The sequence below is a fragment of the Atta colombica genome, unplaced genomic scaffold (assembly GCF_001594045.1).
Source record: "Atta colombica isolate Treedump-2 unplaced genomic scaffold, Acol1.0 scaffold156, whole genome shotgun sequence".
Lineage (NCBI taxonomy): Eukaryota > Metazoa > Arthropoda > Insecta > Hymenoptera > Formicidae > Atta > Atta colombica.
Window position 1 is genome coordinate 542846 of NW_017259246.1, and position 19472 is coordinate 562317.

Consider the following 19472-nt stretch of genomic DNA (forward strand, 5'->3'; position numbering starts at 1 on the left):
GTATATATATAAGTATTTTTTAAATATTATTTAAACAATTAATGTTCGTATTAAGGCATTTAATTATCAATACAGACACATTCTTTGATATGATACCATGAGTGATTCTACAACAAAATGATTCTAGTGACTGGCTGAGTTTTAATTCTTTTTGAATCAAGATAGAAAAAATGATAGAAGAAAATATTTCTTTATTTAGTACGATCTACCATTTTGATTTACCATATTTTTTAAAATAATGCTTGCATTACATTTTTTAAATTTATTAGAATCATAACTTTTTTACAATCATAACTTTTTAAGTCGATTCCTCTCATTATTCTGTGCATAAAAAATGTTATCTATATTGCGCATTAAGAATTATCTAAATAAACGATGAAATTATAAATCGTTTTATCTAGATAATAATTTTATCATACAATAATAGTACATAAATGTGAAACACTTTTCTCTCGGTGTAAGATATCGTAATGTAAGATAATCAAAAGAATTACATAGAAAGATTGTCCCTTTTACCATCTTTTTCTCTCTCGATTTAAAAAAAAAGAATTAATTCAACTACTAGAATTATCCTGTAGTAGATTCCATCACATTATTATATACATATTTTATTTATTGTATATAGAAAAATTATAAAGCATACACAAATGATGAGACATCAGCAGAACAGCTGTTACTAAGCCTCCCAGAAAACGAAACAAATTACAAATTACAGAGAAAAAGTACAATTCCAAAAAGATAAGCTTCTTAATAAATAACTCGATAGTTTTAAGAAGATAGAGGCTAAGAATGATTTGAGCATAATTGTTGTTACTGAGCCTACTAGAAAATGAAACGAATTACAAATTACAAATTACAGAAAAATGAATACAATTCTAGAAAGGTAAGTTTCTTGTTTAGTAAATAACGATAGATATCGATAATTTTAAGAAAGTAGAGGATAAGAATGATTTGAGTATAATTGTATGATTAAAATAATAAACGCAGACTTATTACATAGTAAACGAAGACAATTAAAAAGATCAGAATTAATATAAAAAATACTGACAATTAAAATAAATGGACTTAAAGTCTTGATACGAACTTAATAGCGGCAGAGCGAAACGAAGGAATCGAAAGGGAAGAGCGGATGGAAGAGGGTAACATGTTGTAAAATTTTGTGGCAGTATAGGAAAACGCAGCCTTAAATTTGGAAGTTCGATGTCTAAGGAAGGATAAGGAATTATGATATCGTCAGAAGTGTCATCAGAATGGAGGTCGGATTTCAAATACAGGAGACTCGGAGATATCGAGGAACGAAGAAAACGAAAAACAAGACAGCATAAGTGAAGAATATAACGCTAATGCATCTTGAGCTAACCAGAGCGCAAAAAACAAAAGAAGATACAATTATATTTACATTAAAAGAATAACGAAGACATAAATTCTGAACACGCTGGACTCGAGTAAACAATTTTTGAGAAACAAAGCTGATATGTAGATTAAGTTGACATAGTTGAACAAGGAATTTAAAACAAGTTGGGATACTAGGAGTTTCTGAGATTGATAAGATGTGATAAGATGAAATGGATTATTCAGTCGGTCATTATTGCAATTTGAAATCGTAACATTATTTTCAAGGATAATTCATTTTAATTAACTGAGAAGTGAAACTTATTAATAATTCCGACAACTCAGTACGAAATGAGGTTAATGGTTTTTCGATTATGAGTCTCCGAAGCGTAAATTACATCTCCGCAACCAGTCTCGGGTTAACGAGACTTTAAGGAAGATCGGAGTCTTGCAATATAGGCTCTTAGAGCGATCGCCTTTTGCGTGCGACAGCCGTTCAACACTATTCAAAAGTTTTCCCATTTCCATGCCATCGCGCGCGTCTCGACGCTTAAGTTTTCGAGAGCTATTCTAATTAACGACCTAACAGTTCCCGAGGATTTCTTAATGCAGCCGAAAAGGATGCGCTTTTTGGACTTTTATGAGCGATTATCGCAAGAAAGCACGTCATGCGGAGGCTAAAAAGTTGCACAATTATTCGTACTCTTCCACCAGCTGTTTGCCATTTTCGAGTAATACGGTCTCTCGTCGCTTAAAGTTATATCCGCGATGGTAACAGGCCGCTGCGAAATTCCGCAGCTCGGTGCGTCAAGCGGAAGTTTGAAACTTGATTGATCTCAACGACAATCGCTGCTTTTGGCACATTTTACGCGAAACGAACAATTCACTTCTGATAGTTTGAAACGAACAATTCACTTCTGATAGTTTTCTGAAATAAATAATCGCGGGAAATGATTTTCGCTGTTTGATCAGAATCTTTTTGTTCGACCGTAACCAGTTTTCCCTCTTTTTTTTAGAAAAGTTTTTATTTTTTTTTTTCGCCACTTCTGCTTGTAAAGAACAACCTGCGTGACCTGAAAAAAAATACATGAAAACAATAGATTCGAGATCAAAAAAGAAAAGAAAATGTCTATAATAAATATATAAAGCTATCCGTTGAGATGAAATCACAGGTTCGTGAAAAATAAATCACTATCAGATCAGGTATTTCTTCTCGCAAATTTTCGTGTGATTTTTTCTTTTTGCTATTATCCGACCGACTGGCTAATAAAACTTGCACAAAGATCGACGAGCAGGTTTTCCTTCGAAGCCACGGGATGTATTTCATTCGAAAGGATCGAGTGAACCGATCGATTGAAACTCGGCAATGAATCGACGACGAGGATTTCTCGCCTCAGGAAAATAAGCAGAGATTACATTCTCTCTAGAATAAAGGTAGTATATATCGAGATGAGTTTTCGGAGCAACTATTTGAAAAGGCGCACTTTTACTTCTTGCTTTTGCTTTTTTTCTTTTTATCTACCGATATTACCACCAGTCTAAATGATTAAATGGAACCTGGAATTAAAAAAATTAAAGTATCTCAAGATAACGCTATTTTTATGAACGCTATTCTAACACAAGAACGCTATACACATAAATCGCAAGGAAAATGGCATAGTTCATAAAAGTGTCATATTTTTGAGAGCCCTATAAAAATTTTACTCGAATTATCATAAAATGTTAGTTATCCAATGTAATCTTTTTTACTTTTTGTATGTTAGTATAATTTGAAAAATGACGACTGATATAACTTATGCGTATTTTGTATTCAAAGTATATTTCGATAAATTTGAAGCATTTTTTAATAAATTACTGAATTAAAGAATTAATAATTTAATATCAAAGTTTACAGATGCACGTACAAATAAAAATTATCAAAAAGGATTAGAAGACTTTGAATATAAAATACAGCAAAACCAGTTTTTTAGATTTTTTTCAAAATTCTATCCTTGAAAGTTTTTTATTTGAATATGTAATTTGGATATTATATTTTCTTTGGATGTATTTGATATAAGTAATTATATTATTCTAGAATTCAACTTTTTGCATTTCATCTATAAAATTCTAAAAAGTTTCTGTGTAAAGATAGTCGTAAACAATTAAAATGAAGTATGATGACTAAGCGATGATTGCCATAGATAGTTAGATCCAATTTCGAAAAAGCATTAACAACAATTCATTAGGCATCACAAATATATTTCTGCCTTTAAAGCCATATAAAAACAAAGGAATCGAATAACAAAATAACGCAAATATTAAATGTTTAATGATAAATATCGAAGATAAATAACGATAAATTCCGTCTTTTTTCTAAGATTTTAATTTAAGCTTTTTATTGCATAAAATTCTTTTTCTCTGAAATAAAAAAAAAATCTATTTTTCTTTATCTCTAGACGTGCATTTTAGCTTTTAATATATTTTTAACAAAGATTCAAGTTTTACGAGGCCCACAATTTCAATCTGAACGGTACATTATGTACAGATCGGTTAGCCGCTTCCGGCAGGCAAAAAATTAAAATGCAAATAATGTACGTCTCGGGAGATTACACAATATCGCATATAAATGTACGCGTTCCAAAATAAGAATGGTCGTGTTTAAGGCAGTCATTTTGATAAACGCCTCGTATCTAGCCGACAGTCAGTTCAGTAGCAGGCATTCCCCTGGTGAAACGAGCAAATTTGAATAACGGTGGAGCGTGAGAGCAGCCGAGCTCTGCAGCATTAATTCAAGTCTCGTGCATCGTACTTAAACACGCGATTAAACACAGCCTCGTGTCTCTCATTGCTGTGTACTAAGTGCAGCCGCACACATATCAGAGTTTATACATCTGTCTTATCCTATTTAAGAATTCATCGGACCTTGGCACAAGTTTTCCCGATATTTGATAAAACTGACGCGAAGCGCGATCATGCTTAGTGCCGTTCATGCATGTCTCTTTAAAGCGAATCACGAGCAGAAAATGTGACGTGTAAATACGGAATGCATTTGAAATACCTGACGCGAAGGAATATATCGCATCAGTTTGTCGAGTACATATCGATTGATTCGACAGTTTCGACTTTATCGCCAGCGACGAACGCAAACGACTAACGAGACAGACGGCCAGGAAAAACGCCAACTTAAACTCAACGGCTGGAAAATAAGCTGAGATTACGTTAGCATATGGTAACAAAAGTGGTAACAGCAATATCACTGAATTTCTACGACGATCCTCTCCGACACGACAGTCCTCGACATTTCCACTTATGAACGTGTCGTTGAACCGCAGATTAGAAAAACTTGTGCTTGCGACGGAAAATGCAAAAGCTACCGAAGAGTTGTTATCGAAGATGGAGAGAAAAAGAAAGATTTGAGTGTTGTATGAACGAAGCATATCAAGAAGCATACGAGGAAACATATTTCGAGAAAGCTGTAGAGCTTGCAAAAATCTATTCTCCATACAATTTCCTGGACAAGTGCGATCGATATATAACTTTTGACATTAGAAAAGTACTAATATTTTTTACTTATTAAAAAAACTAAGCGAATAAATTAATAGGAAAATAAAGAATGTGATGTCCAGTATGAAACACATAATTACATTAATTTACAATAAGTTTACTTTTTTATACTTAAATTAAATATTAACTGTACTTAAAATTAAACTACTACTTACTAACTTTTATCAGCCTTTAGATCGTTATGATATTTAAAATTAAATGCTACTAACTTTTATCAGCCTTTAGATCGTTCACTCTACAGTCAATCATTAATGTATCACAATGTAACGCAACGGTATATAGCTAACAGTTATATGTTCGATGCTTTACACAGTGTCCCCTAAAAATTTGCATTCTCTATTACAATTGATTTTGGCGATATTTTACTGAAATGATTAAATGCATACGTAATGCAGCACAAGCAATTTCGTATTTAAGCGATAAATATTATGATGGGCTCGATATCGTTAATCCTCGCTTCCGAGCGCTTTTGTATAAATGAATGCAATAAAGCGGATCATATTATTCAGCGATTCTTTTTTCTCCGTTCGAGGGAAAACAATTCTCAGCAAGAGAGATATCGAGGGATTTAAGGAAAGTGCGAAAAAGGCGGAAAATGGAGGATGTGGACGGTAATTTATAACTAATTCGGTAAACTATAACTCCTATAAGACCAGTAAATCGGTCGAAATAAATACTGTAAGTAACTACAGCCAATTTTTTAAATATTCAATCTTTAAACAAGTATATTCGATTCGAAATCTAATTCGATTAGAAAGAGAGAATTGTGTGTAAACATAAGGTTGCAAAAATATTCTTTAAATTTTTCAGATTAAAATCTCATTCAAATAGAGTGAAAATTCATTCCAATTGATAGTGAAAATATTGTCACTTGGAACGGAGTGTCGTTTTATAAGAGTAAGTCTTTATAAGAGTAAATGTTTAATTTCAACCATAATGAATATTTCATTCGTTTAAGTAAAACATCAGTCAAAATGACTTCAATTTAAGATTAGAATGAGTTTTAATTTAAAAAAATATTAAACTTAGTATAAACGTAGATTAGATAAACGTAGATTCTTTAGCATTTTATCTTGAAGAAAAAAAAATTGTCGACATTTCTATGCAATAGACAACACTCAGTGATTCGCTTGCCGAACTTCTTCTTACTTAATGCATGCACTATTTTCAATTCACTCTTTTAATTATCAATGAAAATATTCATTTTACAACAAAGGAAGAATTCACTCCATTTGAATGAAAAGTTATTCTAATTTGAATGATTCGGTAATTACGCTATTTTTCAAGTAGAAATTTCACTCCAAGAAATTTCCAAGAGAGATAATTCATGCGTAAGATTTAGCCAATGTAATATTTTTGTACTCTGTGAAAATTGCTCGTTTAAACGAGCCACGAAATAGCCGCTGTATTATGCCACTGCACTGGTATGAGAGAATAATTGAACGAGTCGCGAGAAAACCGAGCTGGCACGGCGATTCGCGTGTCACTCCGAATATCGGGCACGAATCAATCGCGTGAAAAACGAGAGAATTTTCGTTCTTATCGAAGTCGCGTGACTCGTTACTGTGCTCCGTTTATATGCCAAATTTTCTCGATAAATGATGATTCCGATAAATGTCGGAAATCGTAAAGTGTTTGATCGTACTTGAGATAAACACGAGACTGATATCCCTGGAGATATATTGGTGGTTAACTAGTAAAAGAAACAAATGTTTCTTTTACTAGTTAACCACCAATATATCTCCAGAAAGAAAGATAAGAAGGTGAAAACAGAGCAGCACATCATCTTTCAATATTCAATATAAGTATTGTGCATTACGCGCAGACTAGATTAATAGTTCAAGTTTAAACAACCTTTTTCGCGTCGCGTGAAATCCTGAGAAAGAGAGTCGACAACGACCGAATCGTTCCACGAAACCTCCCACGTGAATTGCATTTGCATAGTTATAGGAATATTTCGGTCGACCATCGGGCCACCGCCCCGTCAACTCCGAGGAATAACGATCGGTTGGTACGCGTTCGCGAGCTCGCAATCGATCCTCGCGACAATCGCCGACAATCTGTCTCGCATAATTGCATCCCCCTGACAGTTTGTTCTAAAAACCTAAGACTTTACACACTCGAAAAATCTGTGTTAAATCTAGCATCTCACATTTCACGTGTCCTAAACGGTCCAAATTTTTGTGTTAATTTAATACAAGCTAAACGTATTAAGGAGTAACATAAATATCACGTAAAAAAATTAACTTGAAAGATATAACGTTGACATAAACTGTGGAAGCATATTTTTTCAATAAAATTATTAAATTAATTAACATTTACAATATATTAAATTAACATATTTTATTCGTTTATCTTAGAATTTACGTTCTATAAAAATATATTATTTTTGTTATTTGTTTACATACTCATAAATTGTTATCTTGACACTAGAAATGTTGAATATCAATTTAACATAAAATATTTAAATAAAATATTAAATTAAATTTCTATAACAGCCGAGCGTTAATTTAACATCGTAATATAATGACATTATATTAAATTAACTTGGTCCTTCAGAAATCCAATTTAATACTGGCCAATTTAATAAAATAATTAGAAATTACTTATTTTAAATATTAAAAGCACTGAACAACGGTATTTTTAACTGTGCTTTAATTGTGCTTTTATTCAAAATAAGTAATTAATCACTTCTTTCCAGTATTAAGCTTCCGTAAGAGATATGTTAAAAATTCAACGCAGTATTTTAACAAGGATTTGAGTAGACAGATTTTAACACAAACACAAAATGTTTTACCGTGTTTACCGTGTATTTTCACGCACACAAAAAAAATAATTTAAATACAAAGCTGAAAACAACTTTGTCGGACCATCAAAATAATTACGTGGGAATCTCAAGCATAATGTTGCACAAAGTTTTGACATTCTAACAACCAGCTTGAGCTTCCTATATATTATTTTGATAATCCAACAAAATTACATTCAAATCTGTGTCTAAATTTTTAGCTACTTCAGCAAATTCTTTCCATGCAGATAAAAATATCCTGCGAAAACAATCTGTTCTGCGAAAACGCGGTGTCGAGAAACTTCTCGTACACTTCTCTTAGTCTCGAAGAATGGAAAAAAGTTGCAGAACTGTCGTGATCGAGATAATATCCTGATTAAAATAGAAGATCATGCGATATCCGGTACAGTTAGAGTTCTTCTCGTACGAGACAGGGAAGCTGCACTGTTTGCAAAAGCTAATGACATACTCGGGACGCAAGATTACCATATAAACCGCAAAACTCTTCATGTTCTCTCGTGTTCTATCGATCCCGAGTTCGCGTCTCTTATGCCCTTTACCCTTTGTTCCTTCCTTCTGCCATAACACATTCGGTTCAGCTGACGTAGAGAACCAAGTTGCTTTGCTCCACAGCACGTGTACTTTAGAGGGTAACCTACCATCTGGTCAATCAATTAAGATGCAATTCCAATAAGATATCTTGTTGAAAAATAAAATATCTCCGTTAGTTTGGAGTAAACTTTAGCGATATACAGAAATCTATTTCGCGAATCATTTTGTGCGATTTTAGCACATTAGACTAATATTTTTCGCCGCGTTTGCTCTCATCAGAAAACGCACTTTGACAAATATATTTTACTTGAGCTCAAAAATTTAAGAAAAATCGATAGAACTTTCTAATCTACCTTCTCTATTTTTCCTACTTTTCGATCACTATAAATAAAAAAAAAACGCCGAGTCTGTTCGCTTAAATACAAAGAAAACTTTCGTTATTTCAGAAGCGCACATCCATCTTGAGGGAGACAAACGCTATTATTGATTGTTTTCGTATAAGTGATATTGGTTCCTCCTTCACGCAAATAAATTCGATCCACCAAACAAATCGCTCCTGCATTACGGTGATTTTTCCTTTTTTTTTTTAAATCAGTCACTTCTAGTCGGGATACATTTTTGTTTCATGTCCGTTGAAGTAAACGCAAAGGAGAACGTAACGTTCCACTCTTCGTCCACTGACATAAAGAGAAACGATTGTGACCCACCCGCTCTCGGCGCCGTATAAAAATTTGATCGCTTTCATGGAACAATCGGGTTTTTCAGTGACACGTACCTCCGTACTGAATTTACTGAGTAAATCCGTCGTGCAGTAAATCACACGGCAGTTGATACGAGCCTGGCGGGCACTGGAGAACAATAATTCTCCAGCTCGCTCTCTCAGCGACTCTTTTCGTTGTGCTTTTTCTTTTGGAGGCACTTTTCACGCGCGGAATAATTCAATCTTACTATATATATGTCGAACAAATAATTAATTACCTCTCAAATGTCTCTTCTTGTTTCTGTTTCAGTCACCGAGAAGGAAATTCGTCAATGGTAAGTCGGCTCTAAGAAAAGCAATAGGCTATTATACTAACTTTCGCGAACTTGGACAGAATGATTAAAGATTCTGCTGACAATCAGAAGAAAATAATTTACGACAGAACTGATTTAATTCTCTGCTAAATTAAAATTAAAAAAATTTTTATAAAAGCAGACTTAAGAAAATAAAGTTTTCCGTAAGTAAAAAGTAGATTTAAAAAATTCTTTCGTAATTTCCAATTTTTATTACAACGTAAAATTTTTACTTTAAATAATTATTTATATAAGAATTGTTGTGTATTGTGTAGGCACAAAGGATTCCTGAAGGATTGCCCCGATGGATTACTAACAGAACAAGTATGCATTGTTGAACATATTTAAATTATATTAAATCTTTCCTTTCCTTTTATTTAGAAAAAACGTTTGGCCACTACAAAAAAATATTTGGTACTTGTGATAATTATATGTAAAAGTATTATGATTTGAAGAATTATTTTTAAATTATTACTATTATTCCATGTTAATAAGAAGGGTGACTATAAAATTATAATTATTATTAGAATAATAACAAATTCGATATTGAATGCACTGGTGTGTATTAAAGCGGTTGTACATTGACTTAATCTGAGTGTAAAAGTAAATATTTTGAATTATAAAATACATATTTTATCTAATAAAATGTATCGAGGCTTTCACGATTCATTTATTATAATTCATTCTATCTTTACAGTTTTATAATTTTTATTAATTTGTGTACGATAAGCTTAATACGCACCAGAGTATGCACTGAATGTTTCCAATAGAATTCGCTAATATTATAGCAATAATAATAAAATTGGACAGGATGATAAAATTCTTAACCGTAATTATTTTATCATGCAGTTGCAGTCATAAGTACCAAACACTTTTCTCTCAGTGTAACATAAGTAAGACGTAAAACAAGAAATTAAATTAATATAAATAGCTAGAATGCAATATTCAGAACAAAAGTATATTAATCATATAATATTACATGGTAACAATAGCGGAGAAAAAGGTTAATCACCTACAATAATCAATAGTGAATAAAAAGCTGATGATATATATATATACATGGCGATCGCGTGATTTCAGGGCTTCATAAAGATCTACAAGCAGTTCTTCCCCCAAGGTGACCCATCAAAGTTTGCCTCTCTCGTCTTCAGAGTCTTCGATGAGAACGCCGTAAGTTTCTTGTCATGTGTGTAAACGTCGGTTTTTCGCGACCCTCATGCTTTTTAAATTCATCAAGTCGGCGTTCGCATGCAATCGATCACGCGATGCGCACTCTCACTATCTTACTCAAATTATTTTGTTTTCCCTACGCTCTATATAGCGTTACCTCTAATAGCAAATCTTTATTATCGTTTAACTGTACGATTAAGCATTTATTTAACTCTGTATTAAATAAGAATAGACGGTTAATTTACATTGTTGAATAAATTTACGCACGTCAGGACTGAAATAATTCGTATTGATCATTGCGATATTTAATCTTTTAACTAACAATTCGTAACTCAATTATAAATTTCATTATATCAAAAATATCAAACAATTGAATTTTCTTCATTTTATATTTGCAAATTTGAATTTTAATTACAATGTATTTAATATTTATTTATTAAATACGATTATGTTGTTTTCCTTAAAATATTAATTAGACTTTTAATTAAATAAGTCTGCAAGACCTAGTATAGTTAAGCAACTGATTTTGGCATCAGCTTCAAAGAAGTAATCACTGTCTTTTTCTTTTTAATTGAAAGAAGTTTTTTGTATGTGACTATAATTACATGTTATCACAAATTATGGTTATTAATACTAATGTTAGTAATAATAACTATACATAATTCTATCAACAAACATTATATTACAAACATTATATTATAACTTTATTGAGGTGCAAAAAAGCATACGATTGGCGCCGAAAATTATAAATAAATTACATTCATTCCAGTCATTTTTATAATAATAATATAACTGTAACTTATAATCATTTTCAGTGCCAACCATATACATATATTTGTTAATAGATGTATACATAATCATTATTACTAACATTATAACAGTAATAAGATTAAATAATAATGTAAACATATAATTGTAGTCACAAATATCAAAACTTTTCTCTCAGTGCAGACAATCGCGTGAAGATTGGTATTCGCCACATATCGAGTATGTTTATTGAAAATATTGAGAAATATCTGAGATAGAAATTTTCCTTTTGGATTTCTTTCACAAGACTATTCGATTTGCGGCCCGAGAGAAAATACGAATACTCGAGAGAGGGAAAACTATTTGCACAATGTATCAGCCAACGCAGTTGCTCGACTGGCAACCGATAGCTATTCGCCTTTAAAGAAACGCGAGCGCAAAGTAATCTTTGAATATTTGGTCGATAAGAAAGAAGATCTCGCATGTGACAAAATAAAAATATGTCGAAATTTGTTGTTTCAGGACGGCACGATAGAGTTCGAGGAGTTCATAAGAGCGCTCTCGGTGACGTCACGTGGTAACCTGGATGAAAAGCTTCACTGTGAGTATTTGATCCTTTATCTCCTTCGAAAAACTTATTTACTCGAATTTGAAAAAATTCACTCGTGTATTACTTTATTTTATCCTTTTGTTTATCCTGCTTTGTATACATCACAAACAATTGTTGGAACCGCGCCGCCAATACCCTTTCAATAGTAAAAAAATCGTTGCAATTACTATAATTTAATTATAATTTAGTCATTTTTTTTCGATGCAAATTCTGCATATTTTTTAGTAGAACTATAAATGTAATTATTATTATTACTAAAATTATATATTATAGCAAAAACAATTATAAAAATGGAAATTCTAACGATAATTATTTTATCATACAATTATAGTCACAAATACAAACTTTTCTCACTGTTGATTTACTTAACGCTATTAGGTCAATAATTTAAACTTAACTTTATCTGCAAAAATAAAAAGTTCGCCGTTAATAACTTCGCATGAAAAAATTAAAGAACTGGTATTAGAAATGCATCTTAATTTTTTTTACATTTCCATAAAATCAACAAAAATAGATAAAAATTTTGATAAAATTACATTCAATTAATATTAAAATAAGATAATTTTTATAATTCATTATCGAACGATAAATTAATATCCACGCTTTCTGAAAATTTTATTCCCAATAAGAATTTGCGTAATCGTTACACATAAAATTCGAGACAGCTTATGAAAGACGATTGCAACGTAAGACGATAAACCCTCTCGATTGTTCTCCTCGAGAAAACTGTTATCGATCACAACTGAACGTAAGTAAAGAATGAAAGCTTTACCGAGAATACGCGGTCTGGAATATCGTCGGAGAGACACAGAAATTACAAGCTCGCGAAAGAATCGTGCGTGAAACGAAAATACGATTTCGTATCTTCGAACAAAGCGTACTCTCGGATTTTGTGTCTTCGAGGAGTAACAGTGGTAGAAATCAATCGCGTTTTTCTCCCTTTTTTTATCTCTTTTCAGGGGCCTTTCGTTTGTATGACGTGGACAACGATGGCTTCATCACAAGGGACGAGATGTATAATATAGTCGACGCGATATATCAGATGGTCGTAAGTGCATCTCTTTCAAATTACTTTTTGATCAGCAAGAGAAAACTTTCGACGTGAAAAATTTTCGCTTCTCAATTTTGTTGGGTTCTAATGCATCTTGCCTTATCAATTTTGCCTATTTTGTGATTTTCTCAAAATAATTTAACTTTATCTCCCCTATTGACGTCAGTTGTACAGAATTGGATGACAATCGCGAAAAATTTCTACGGAAAGAACATTTTTTAAAGTATCTAAAGAAAGAAATATCTAACAAATTTAACTGTGGTAAATACCTAAAAATAATTTTGTTAGATCATCAAAATTATTATACAAGAAGCTCAAGTTACTTGTTAGAATGTTAAAGCATTTTGCTCATCATGCTTCAGCTTCCCGGATAATTATTTTGATTCAACAAAATTATTTTCTGATCTGTGTATCTGACTAAATTTTTAGATATTTCAAGGAAATTGTTCTTTTCGTGTAGAGTTCGAGTGCTGTTCAAAAAAATCTAGTAATTATTATCTTAAATATCTTATTATTTAATCGCTTTTGATATCTATACGTGTTTTGCTTATTTTGTCTTTATACACAACAGTGCTTCGCCACCTATAAATAAGATCACGATAGCACAAGATTTTCGTGCTTGCTTAACAACTTGCTAGCTGTGATGCAATCGTAATGCATCGTGCACACGTGTTCAATATCAGGTCAATATTTTATCCGAACGGGCGCGTTACATGTAATCTAGCAGAAGTTATAATCCTCTTCTGCAGTTTCCAAGCGGCATGCTACAAGCGAGTTAGTAACGTAAACTATAACGTTACCTCCTCACCGCTATTGCTCTTGACAAGCACGATGTATGCGGCTTCTTTTGAGTTACAACCTCGTACTACGCAACGTGCACTCTAATCTTTTGTCGGCGGTGACGTCTACTAAAAACTTTAAAGCCCGCATTTATACATGAATCTTGTCTTGAACAGTTCAAATGCTTATTATTAATTTCACAGTTAGTTTTTTGAACGATCATATCTTTTGAAAGAGAAATTTTAATGAAAGCTAAAATGACAGCACTTTTGAAAACAAAATGAATCACCTATATATTTATGTGTATACAAAATCAAAGTGTTACACTACTCTGTTATTATTCGAAATTGAAACATTATTTTATCGTATATTAATGTCATTTTATACTATGCTTTAATTGATGGAACATTATAAAGATAAATAAACTATAAAATAATGATAAATCAATGTAATTAAAGATAAATGCAATTAATGAATAATTATCATTGTAAGTTTATTAACTACTGCAGTTGTTAATTTAATTTAACGTAAATATCGTATTCATATTCAATACAATATTTTTTAAAATCTGTCAAACTTAACACAAAATGAAAATTAATTCGTTATTTATCAATGCAATAAAGAAATTGCAGATTTATGTCAAAACTATGTTAATCTGTAAAATAGAAATATAAGATCCAAATTATAGCAAGACGTAAGATAATTAAGATTTAAAAAATAATTATTGTATGTATCAAATTTTATATTCATCCTTTAACTGAATATCTAATAAAAATATATGTATAATTTTTAAAATACTTCGTGTGTGTGTGTCTGTGTGTGAACTTTCTATAAGATTTGATAAATAAAAGTCTATCTTTCATTCTTATTAAATCAATTAAAATTAATAAATCAACAGGAAAAATAAACGAATAGTTATTTATGTAAACATTAAAAAATTATTCTTTTTATAAATATCAATATAAGATTAATATTAATCTCTCTCATCTCTTCAATTTACTCTTTATCTTTTTCTAATTGTAAGAATTAGAATTCTAAAAATTAGAAAAAGATAAATTGAATAGAGATAAGTTAAATAGAGATTGAATTTAAATTAATCTTACATAAATTGATGGTAAAACCAGTCTTAATGGTTTGTGGAAATGTGATATCTGCGTTTCTTTATTATTAGAATATAAAAATCTCGGAGTATCAAGTCCTCAGCGACCAGATCGCATAGCAATACAATTAAAAAAACGATCAGCTTCTAGTATAAATAATTTGCTGCGAAAAATTTAATTATAAAATCCATTAAAAGAATATATCATATTATAAAATTTATTATTATTTGTATGCCGAATATTTCATTCAATGCATCACAAATTAATTATTAAAAAATGATCAATATGCAGTTTGCCTCCGATTAATTCGCTCAAGCTGATTGTTTGTGTATTGTTCTGCTCTCAATCCGATAATGATGGAATTTTTATTTTCAACGAGAGATTCACGCAAAGCGTGATGCGAAATGAGGTATAATCCACAAGTGTTGTTAAAAGAGTATAATTATTACCTGCGAGGTATCGCAATGGAAGCAGCAATTCGTAATCCCCGTATTTATAATTTTATTTTGATCCGACACTTCAAATGAATCGCGCGAAATATATCTGCTAGATAATTATTGTCTCTTGACAGGTGCGAATCATTAGTCGCGAGAGTTATATTAGTAAAACGCTCGAAAAGGCAATCGTGAACTGTAGTAATCGGGAATGATTGCATTTCAAAGGATAATAACACGGTGACACGCACCAGTACTTGCCCGTTTTGGTGTCGCCGTACGAATGATGACACGGCCGACACGTCACAACACAAACACCAAGGTCGCGTGCTCATTTGCTATCGTCTCCCGAGTGTAACATACCGTAAAATGAGGTAACTGTAACTACAATCCATTTGATGCTACAAATGCTTTGAAGCATTCTCTGATCAATTAGTAAAATTCTTTCTTCTGACTGATTAATCAAATGCTTCAAAGCCTTTATAACGTTAAATGAATCGCACTTTTTGGTTCAAGTTAAAAAAAATGCCTAAATAGTACATACGTTTAAAATTAAAACATAAAACGTCTTTAAGATGTTTTTAAAACGTTCTCGATTTTGACACGCTGCTGTCGTAGAAATTATCAAAATTTGGGCCAAAATTATTTCGACTGGGTCAAAGTTACTGGGTCTTCGACGATTTTACAGTATTAAAAAACATATGTACAATACATTCCGTAATGTCAAATTAAATCCGGCAATTATTATCTCGACAATGGTATTATTTTGTCTTGTTAGTTAGTGTCGCCTATGGCCAGAGGCATATTTTTTATTTGCTACTGCTTATATGTTATTGCCTTATATTCTCTATTGTGATTAGCCGATTATTGTTCACGTCTTATTGCAATGTTTTACGTTTTTCTATGTGCCACTAGCTAAGAAAACGATTTCCACTAAATATTGAGAACGTTTGAAAACTTACTGTTGTATTCTGTTGTATTCTTTCAACAAGTACGTTATAATTTAATTGATACAAAATACATACATTAAATAATGTTAAATTTTAACTTATTACATGTAAAACTAAATTATAATTTATTTTTATTAGTTTTATTTAAATTTATTTATTTTATAGATATTATCTATAATTTTTTACTTTTCAAGAATAGCATAATTCTTCCTTTTATTGAAATGAAATACTTGATTAAAACTGAATTTAAAAGGAATTCTTAAATTTAAAAAATTATCTTCATTTTACTCGAGATAGTATATAATATAATTATGTAAATTAATTTATTATTATTATCTTTTCCCAAATTTTTACTGAAAAGGATGAAATTATACAATTTCATTAATTACATAATTTTACGAAATCCAAAAATTTTTTGAATGTTATTTTTAAATAACAATTCAATTTTCGCAAATAATTAAAATAATTTAAATTGCTGTGCTATAAAAATTGTGGTAATTTCAACGATACCTTTCTACCGATTTATTAAAAGTTATTGTTGATAAAAAATTGGGGAAATATAATAAAGACAAATTAAATTCCATAAATATTTTTTCATTAAAACGATGATAAACTTCATTCTCTTCAAATGAACATTTGATTGCCATCGATATATGTGTTTATAAAAAGCCGATTTCTAAATAATGGCGAATAGTTTACTAATCAATATGCAATGCAAGAGTATCATCGTCCAGTTTTATTACTGTGTAAAAACGAAAAAAAAGAAGTAATATTCTGTTATTACTTTTTGTAGTATTTTCTTTCATAAACTCAAATCAAATTATCCGTATTAGTAGTTATGTTATTTCTCATGTGAACAATTAAATTGTTAGAGTTATTTAAATGCAATCTTTTCTTTAATCATATCTCTTTAGAATTAATTACAAAATTACACGAAATAAAAAATTCAAGTATTTGAAGAAAAATTTCCTTTGAGTTTTTCACTTAATTAAATTACGATTACAAATATACGAAAATTAAATTATTTCTCTAGATAGATTTATTAAATTAGGTTATGTTTTTTTACGACTCCGATTTCTCAATCAAATTCTTCAACAGAGAAAGGATTATAAGTACAAACTTAGTTTGTTTTGATTCGAGAATACACACTAAAGTGCATAGCAAATATGCACTAGCTGGCGAATTACAATTTCCTCCTCTCTTTCTCTGTAAAGCTAATTAAATTATCAATATAAAGGTGCGCAGGTTTCTGCTTACGCACTTTGAGCAAAACTTTCAATGGAAACTATGTTACTTCCACCGAGACGTGAAAAACTCGTATTATGTGCCACGAAACTTTTGAACGGTCCACAGCAAATACTTCAACGCTTCACACGGCTGTTTTATATCGAATTTCGCGCAGCAAAAGCAAATTTTAACACGAATTTCGACGCGACCGTAGTAAATCCGTTTGACGACAACGGTTCACTATTAATCACTTCCAAGTCTCATTAATATTAATTTCAAAGAGAAATATAGTGACATATTATGTATATAAACGCGAGGTGTGCACATGGTAATCCATAAATATGCAGGTCGCAGTTGACAAAGGCACATGAGACTTTGACGGCTGACCTTAAAACAATAAACCAAGCTGCGTAATGCGATTGAATGCAATTGATAAAGTCAAATCACAATGCAGGGAATTAGCGGATTAACCGATATCAATTAAAACCCATGAAATCAAACGATTGCATTAAAAGTCGATATTGTGAATCATTTGATCATAAACCAGGGATGGTCGGACAGCGCAAGTGTAACAGATAGATAAATTTTAGTGGAGTCCGATTATTACTTCATGTCATTTTTTAGTAATTTTAATTTTCCTCTAACAGGGAGTGTGCTTTTTTAAGCATGCCACTGAAACCGGTATTTAACCGGTAATCTGTTCTTATTTTAAGATCGTCTTAAATATCTTAAGACTAACATGGTTCTGTGATTAGTTTATGATATTTTAAATCTGTACTTAAGACGGTTTTATAGGTCATCTACAATAGAAGCAATATTATATAGCAATATTATAAGCCATAAGCTGTAAGAAATTGATCAATTATAGTCGATTACTCTTCTCACATTTGACTGCGATCAGTCGATTTTTTCGACGGCTTATGATTTACTACACCATATTACATCCATTATAGATGGCCTTTAAAATATAAAAACTGACTATGAATACTGGCCTGAAAATGCCTTTGCGTGCCATTAGAGGCATGCATGCCGCGGGATGGCCACCCCTGTCGTAAACCATCATGGTACTATCTGCAGCAATGGATTTGCGACAATAAAGTAATAATGGATAGTGAAATCTCTTTTTTCCGCGCGTCATTGTAATAGCGATAAAATCTCACAATAATGGGAATTTTTTGTATTTTTTTTAATAATGGACAAAATGTGTTAACAAATTGATGTTTTCTTAAAAGCTTTGTTCGATAATATCTTTCTAGTTTAAAGAACGGTATGCTATTTATTGATCCGTATAATCCAGATAGAATAATAATTTGATACACGAAAAGAATTGTGCGTTGAAATATTTAAAAATTCAGATGTACAAATCAGAAAATAATTTTGTGGAATCTTCAAAATAATTATTATGTAGAATCAGCTCAAAATGGTTACTAGAATGTCAAAACTTTTATAATATTATCATCAAGTTTGAACATTCTAAAAAAAAGTAATCAAGTCACGTAAAATAAAGTAATTATGTAATTATTTTGATGATTTAAGAAAATTATTTTACATATATTTTTTTATTTACACAAGTTGAGCATTAAAATAATTTTGTTAAACTATTAAAATAATTATGTAATTATTTTGATAAGTTGCCAAAATTATTTTCAGATGTATATATTTATATAGATATTTCAAAATCGTAGCAAAAAATTTGAGCAGAGAACAACGGATGTTTCAGGGCCAGCAGCCGCAAGCCGAGGACGAGAATACTCCGCAGAAGAGGGTCGACAAAATCTTCGATCAGATGGACAAGAACCATGACGACAAGCTCACACTCGAGGAATTCCGGGAGGGTAGCAAGGCCGATCCGAGGATCGTCCAGGCACTCTCGCTAGGTGGCGAGTAACCCTGATTTTCATCATAGGCGGCACGCGATCCTTCGGAAATCAGAAGCCTCCACGTCGTTGTCATTATCGTAATTGTCGACACGAACTGAACGAGCCGCCCGTCCCGATAATCGGCTAACGTACAAGGAAGGACTTTTGAGAAGAGAAGGCAAGTCCACATCCGTGCGGTTTGGCATGCACGTGTAATAGATAGGCAATAATACGCGAGCGTGCGAGGTATCGATGAGATTTGAGAATATTTTTGGAGAG

The 19472-nt window shown here is 31.5% G+C and overlaps 1 protein-coding gene across 1 annotated transcript in view; it reads left to right on the forward strand.

The window, feature by feature from the left end:
• The window catches only part of LOC108685764 (frequenin-1), a 48279-nt gene extending 29057 nt beyond the window's left edge, over window positions 1–19222 (forward strand). Inside the window, exons 2-7 of the mRNA XM_018190726.1 lie at window positions 9223–9247; window positions 9541–9589; window positions 10346–10435; window positions 11705–11783; window positions 12752–12840; window positions 19055–19222. Of these exons, the coding sequence (XP_018046215.1) occupies window positions 9223–9247; window positions 9541–9589; window positions 10346–10435; window positions 11705–11783; window positions 12752–12840; window positions 19055–19222 (500 nt within the window). The remainder of the gene's footprint in view (window positions 1–9222; window positions 9248–9540; window positions 9590–10345; window positions 10436–11704; window positions 11784–12751; window positions 12841–19054) is intronic.
• The last annotated feature ends 250 nt before the right edge of the window (window positions 19223–19472 follow it).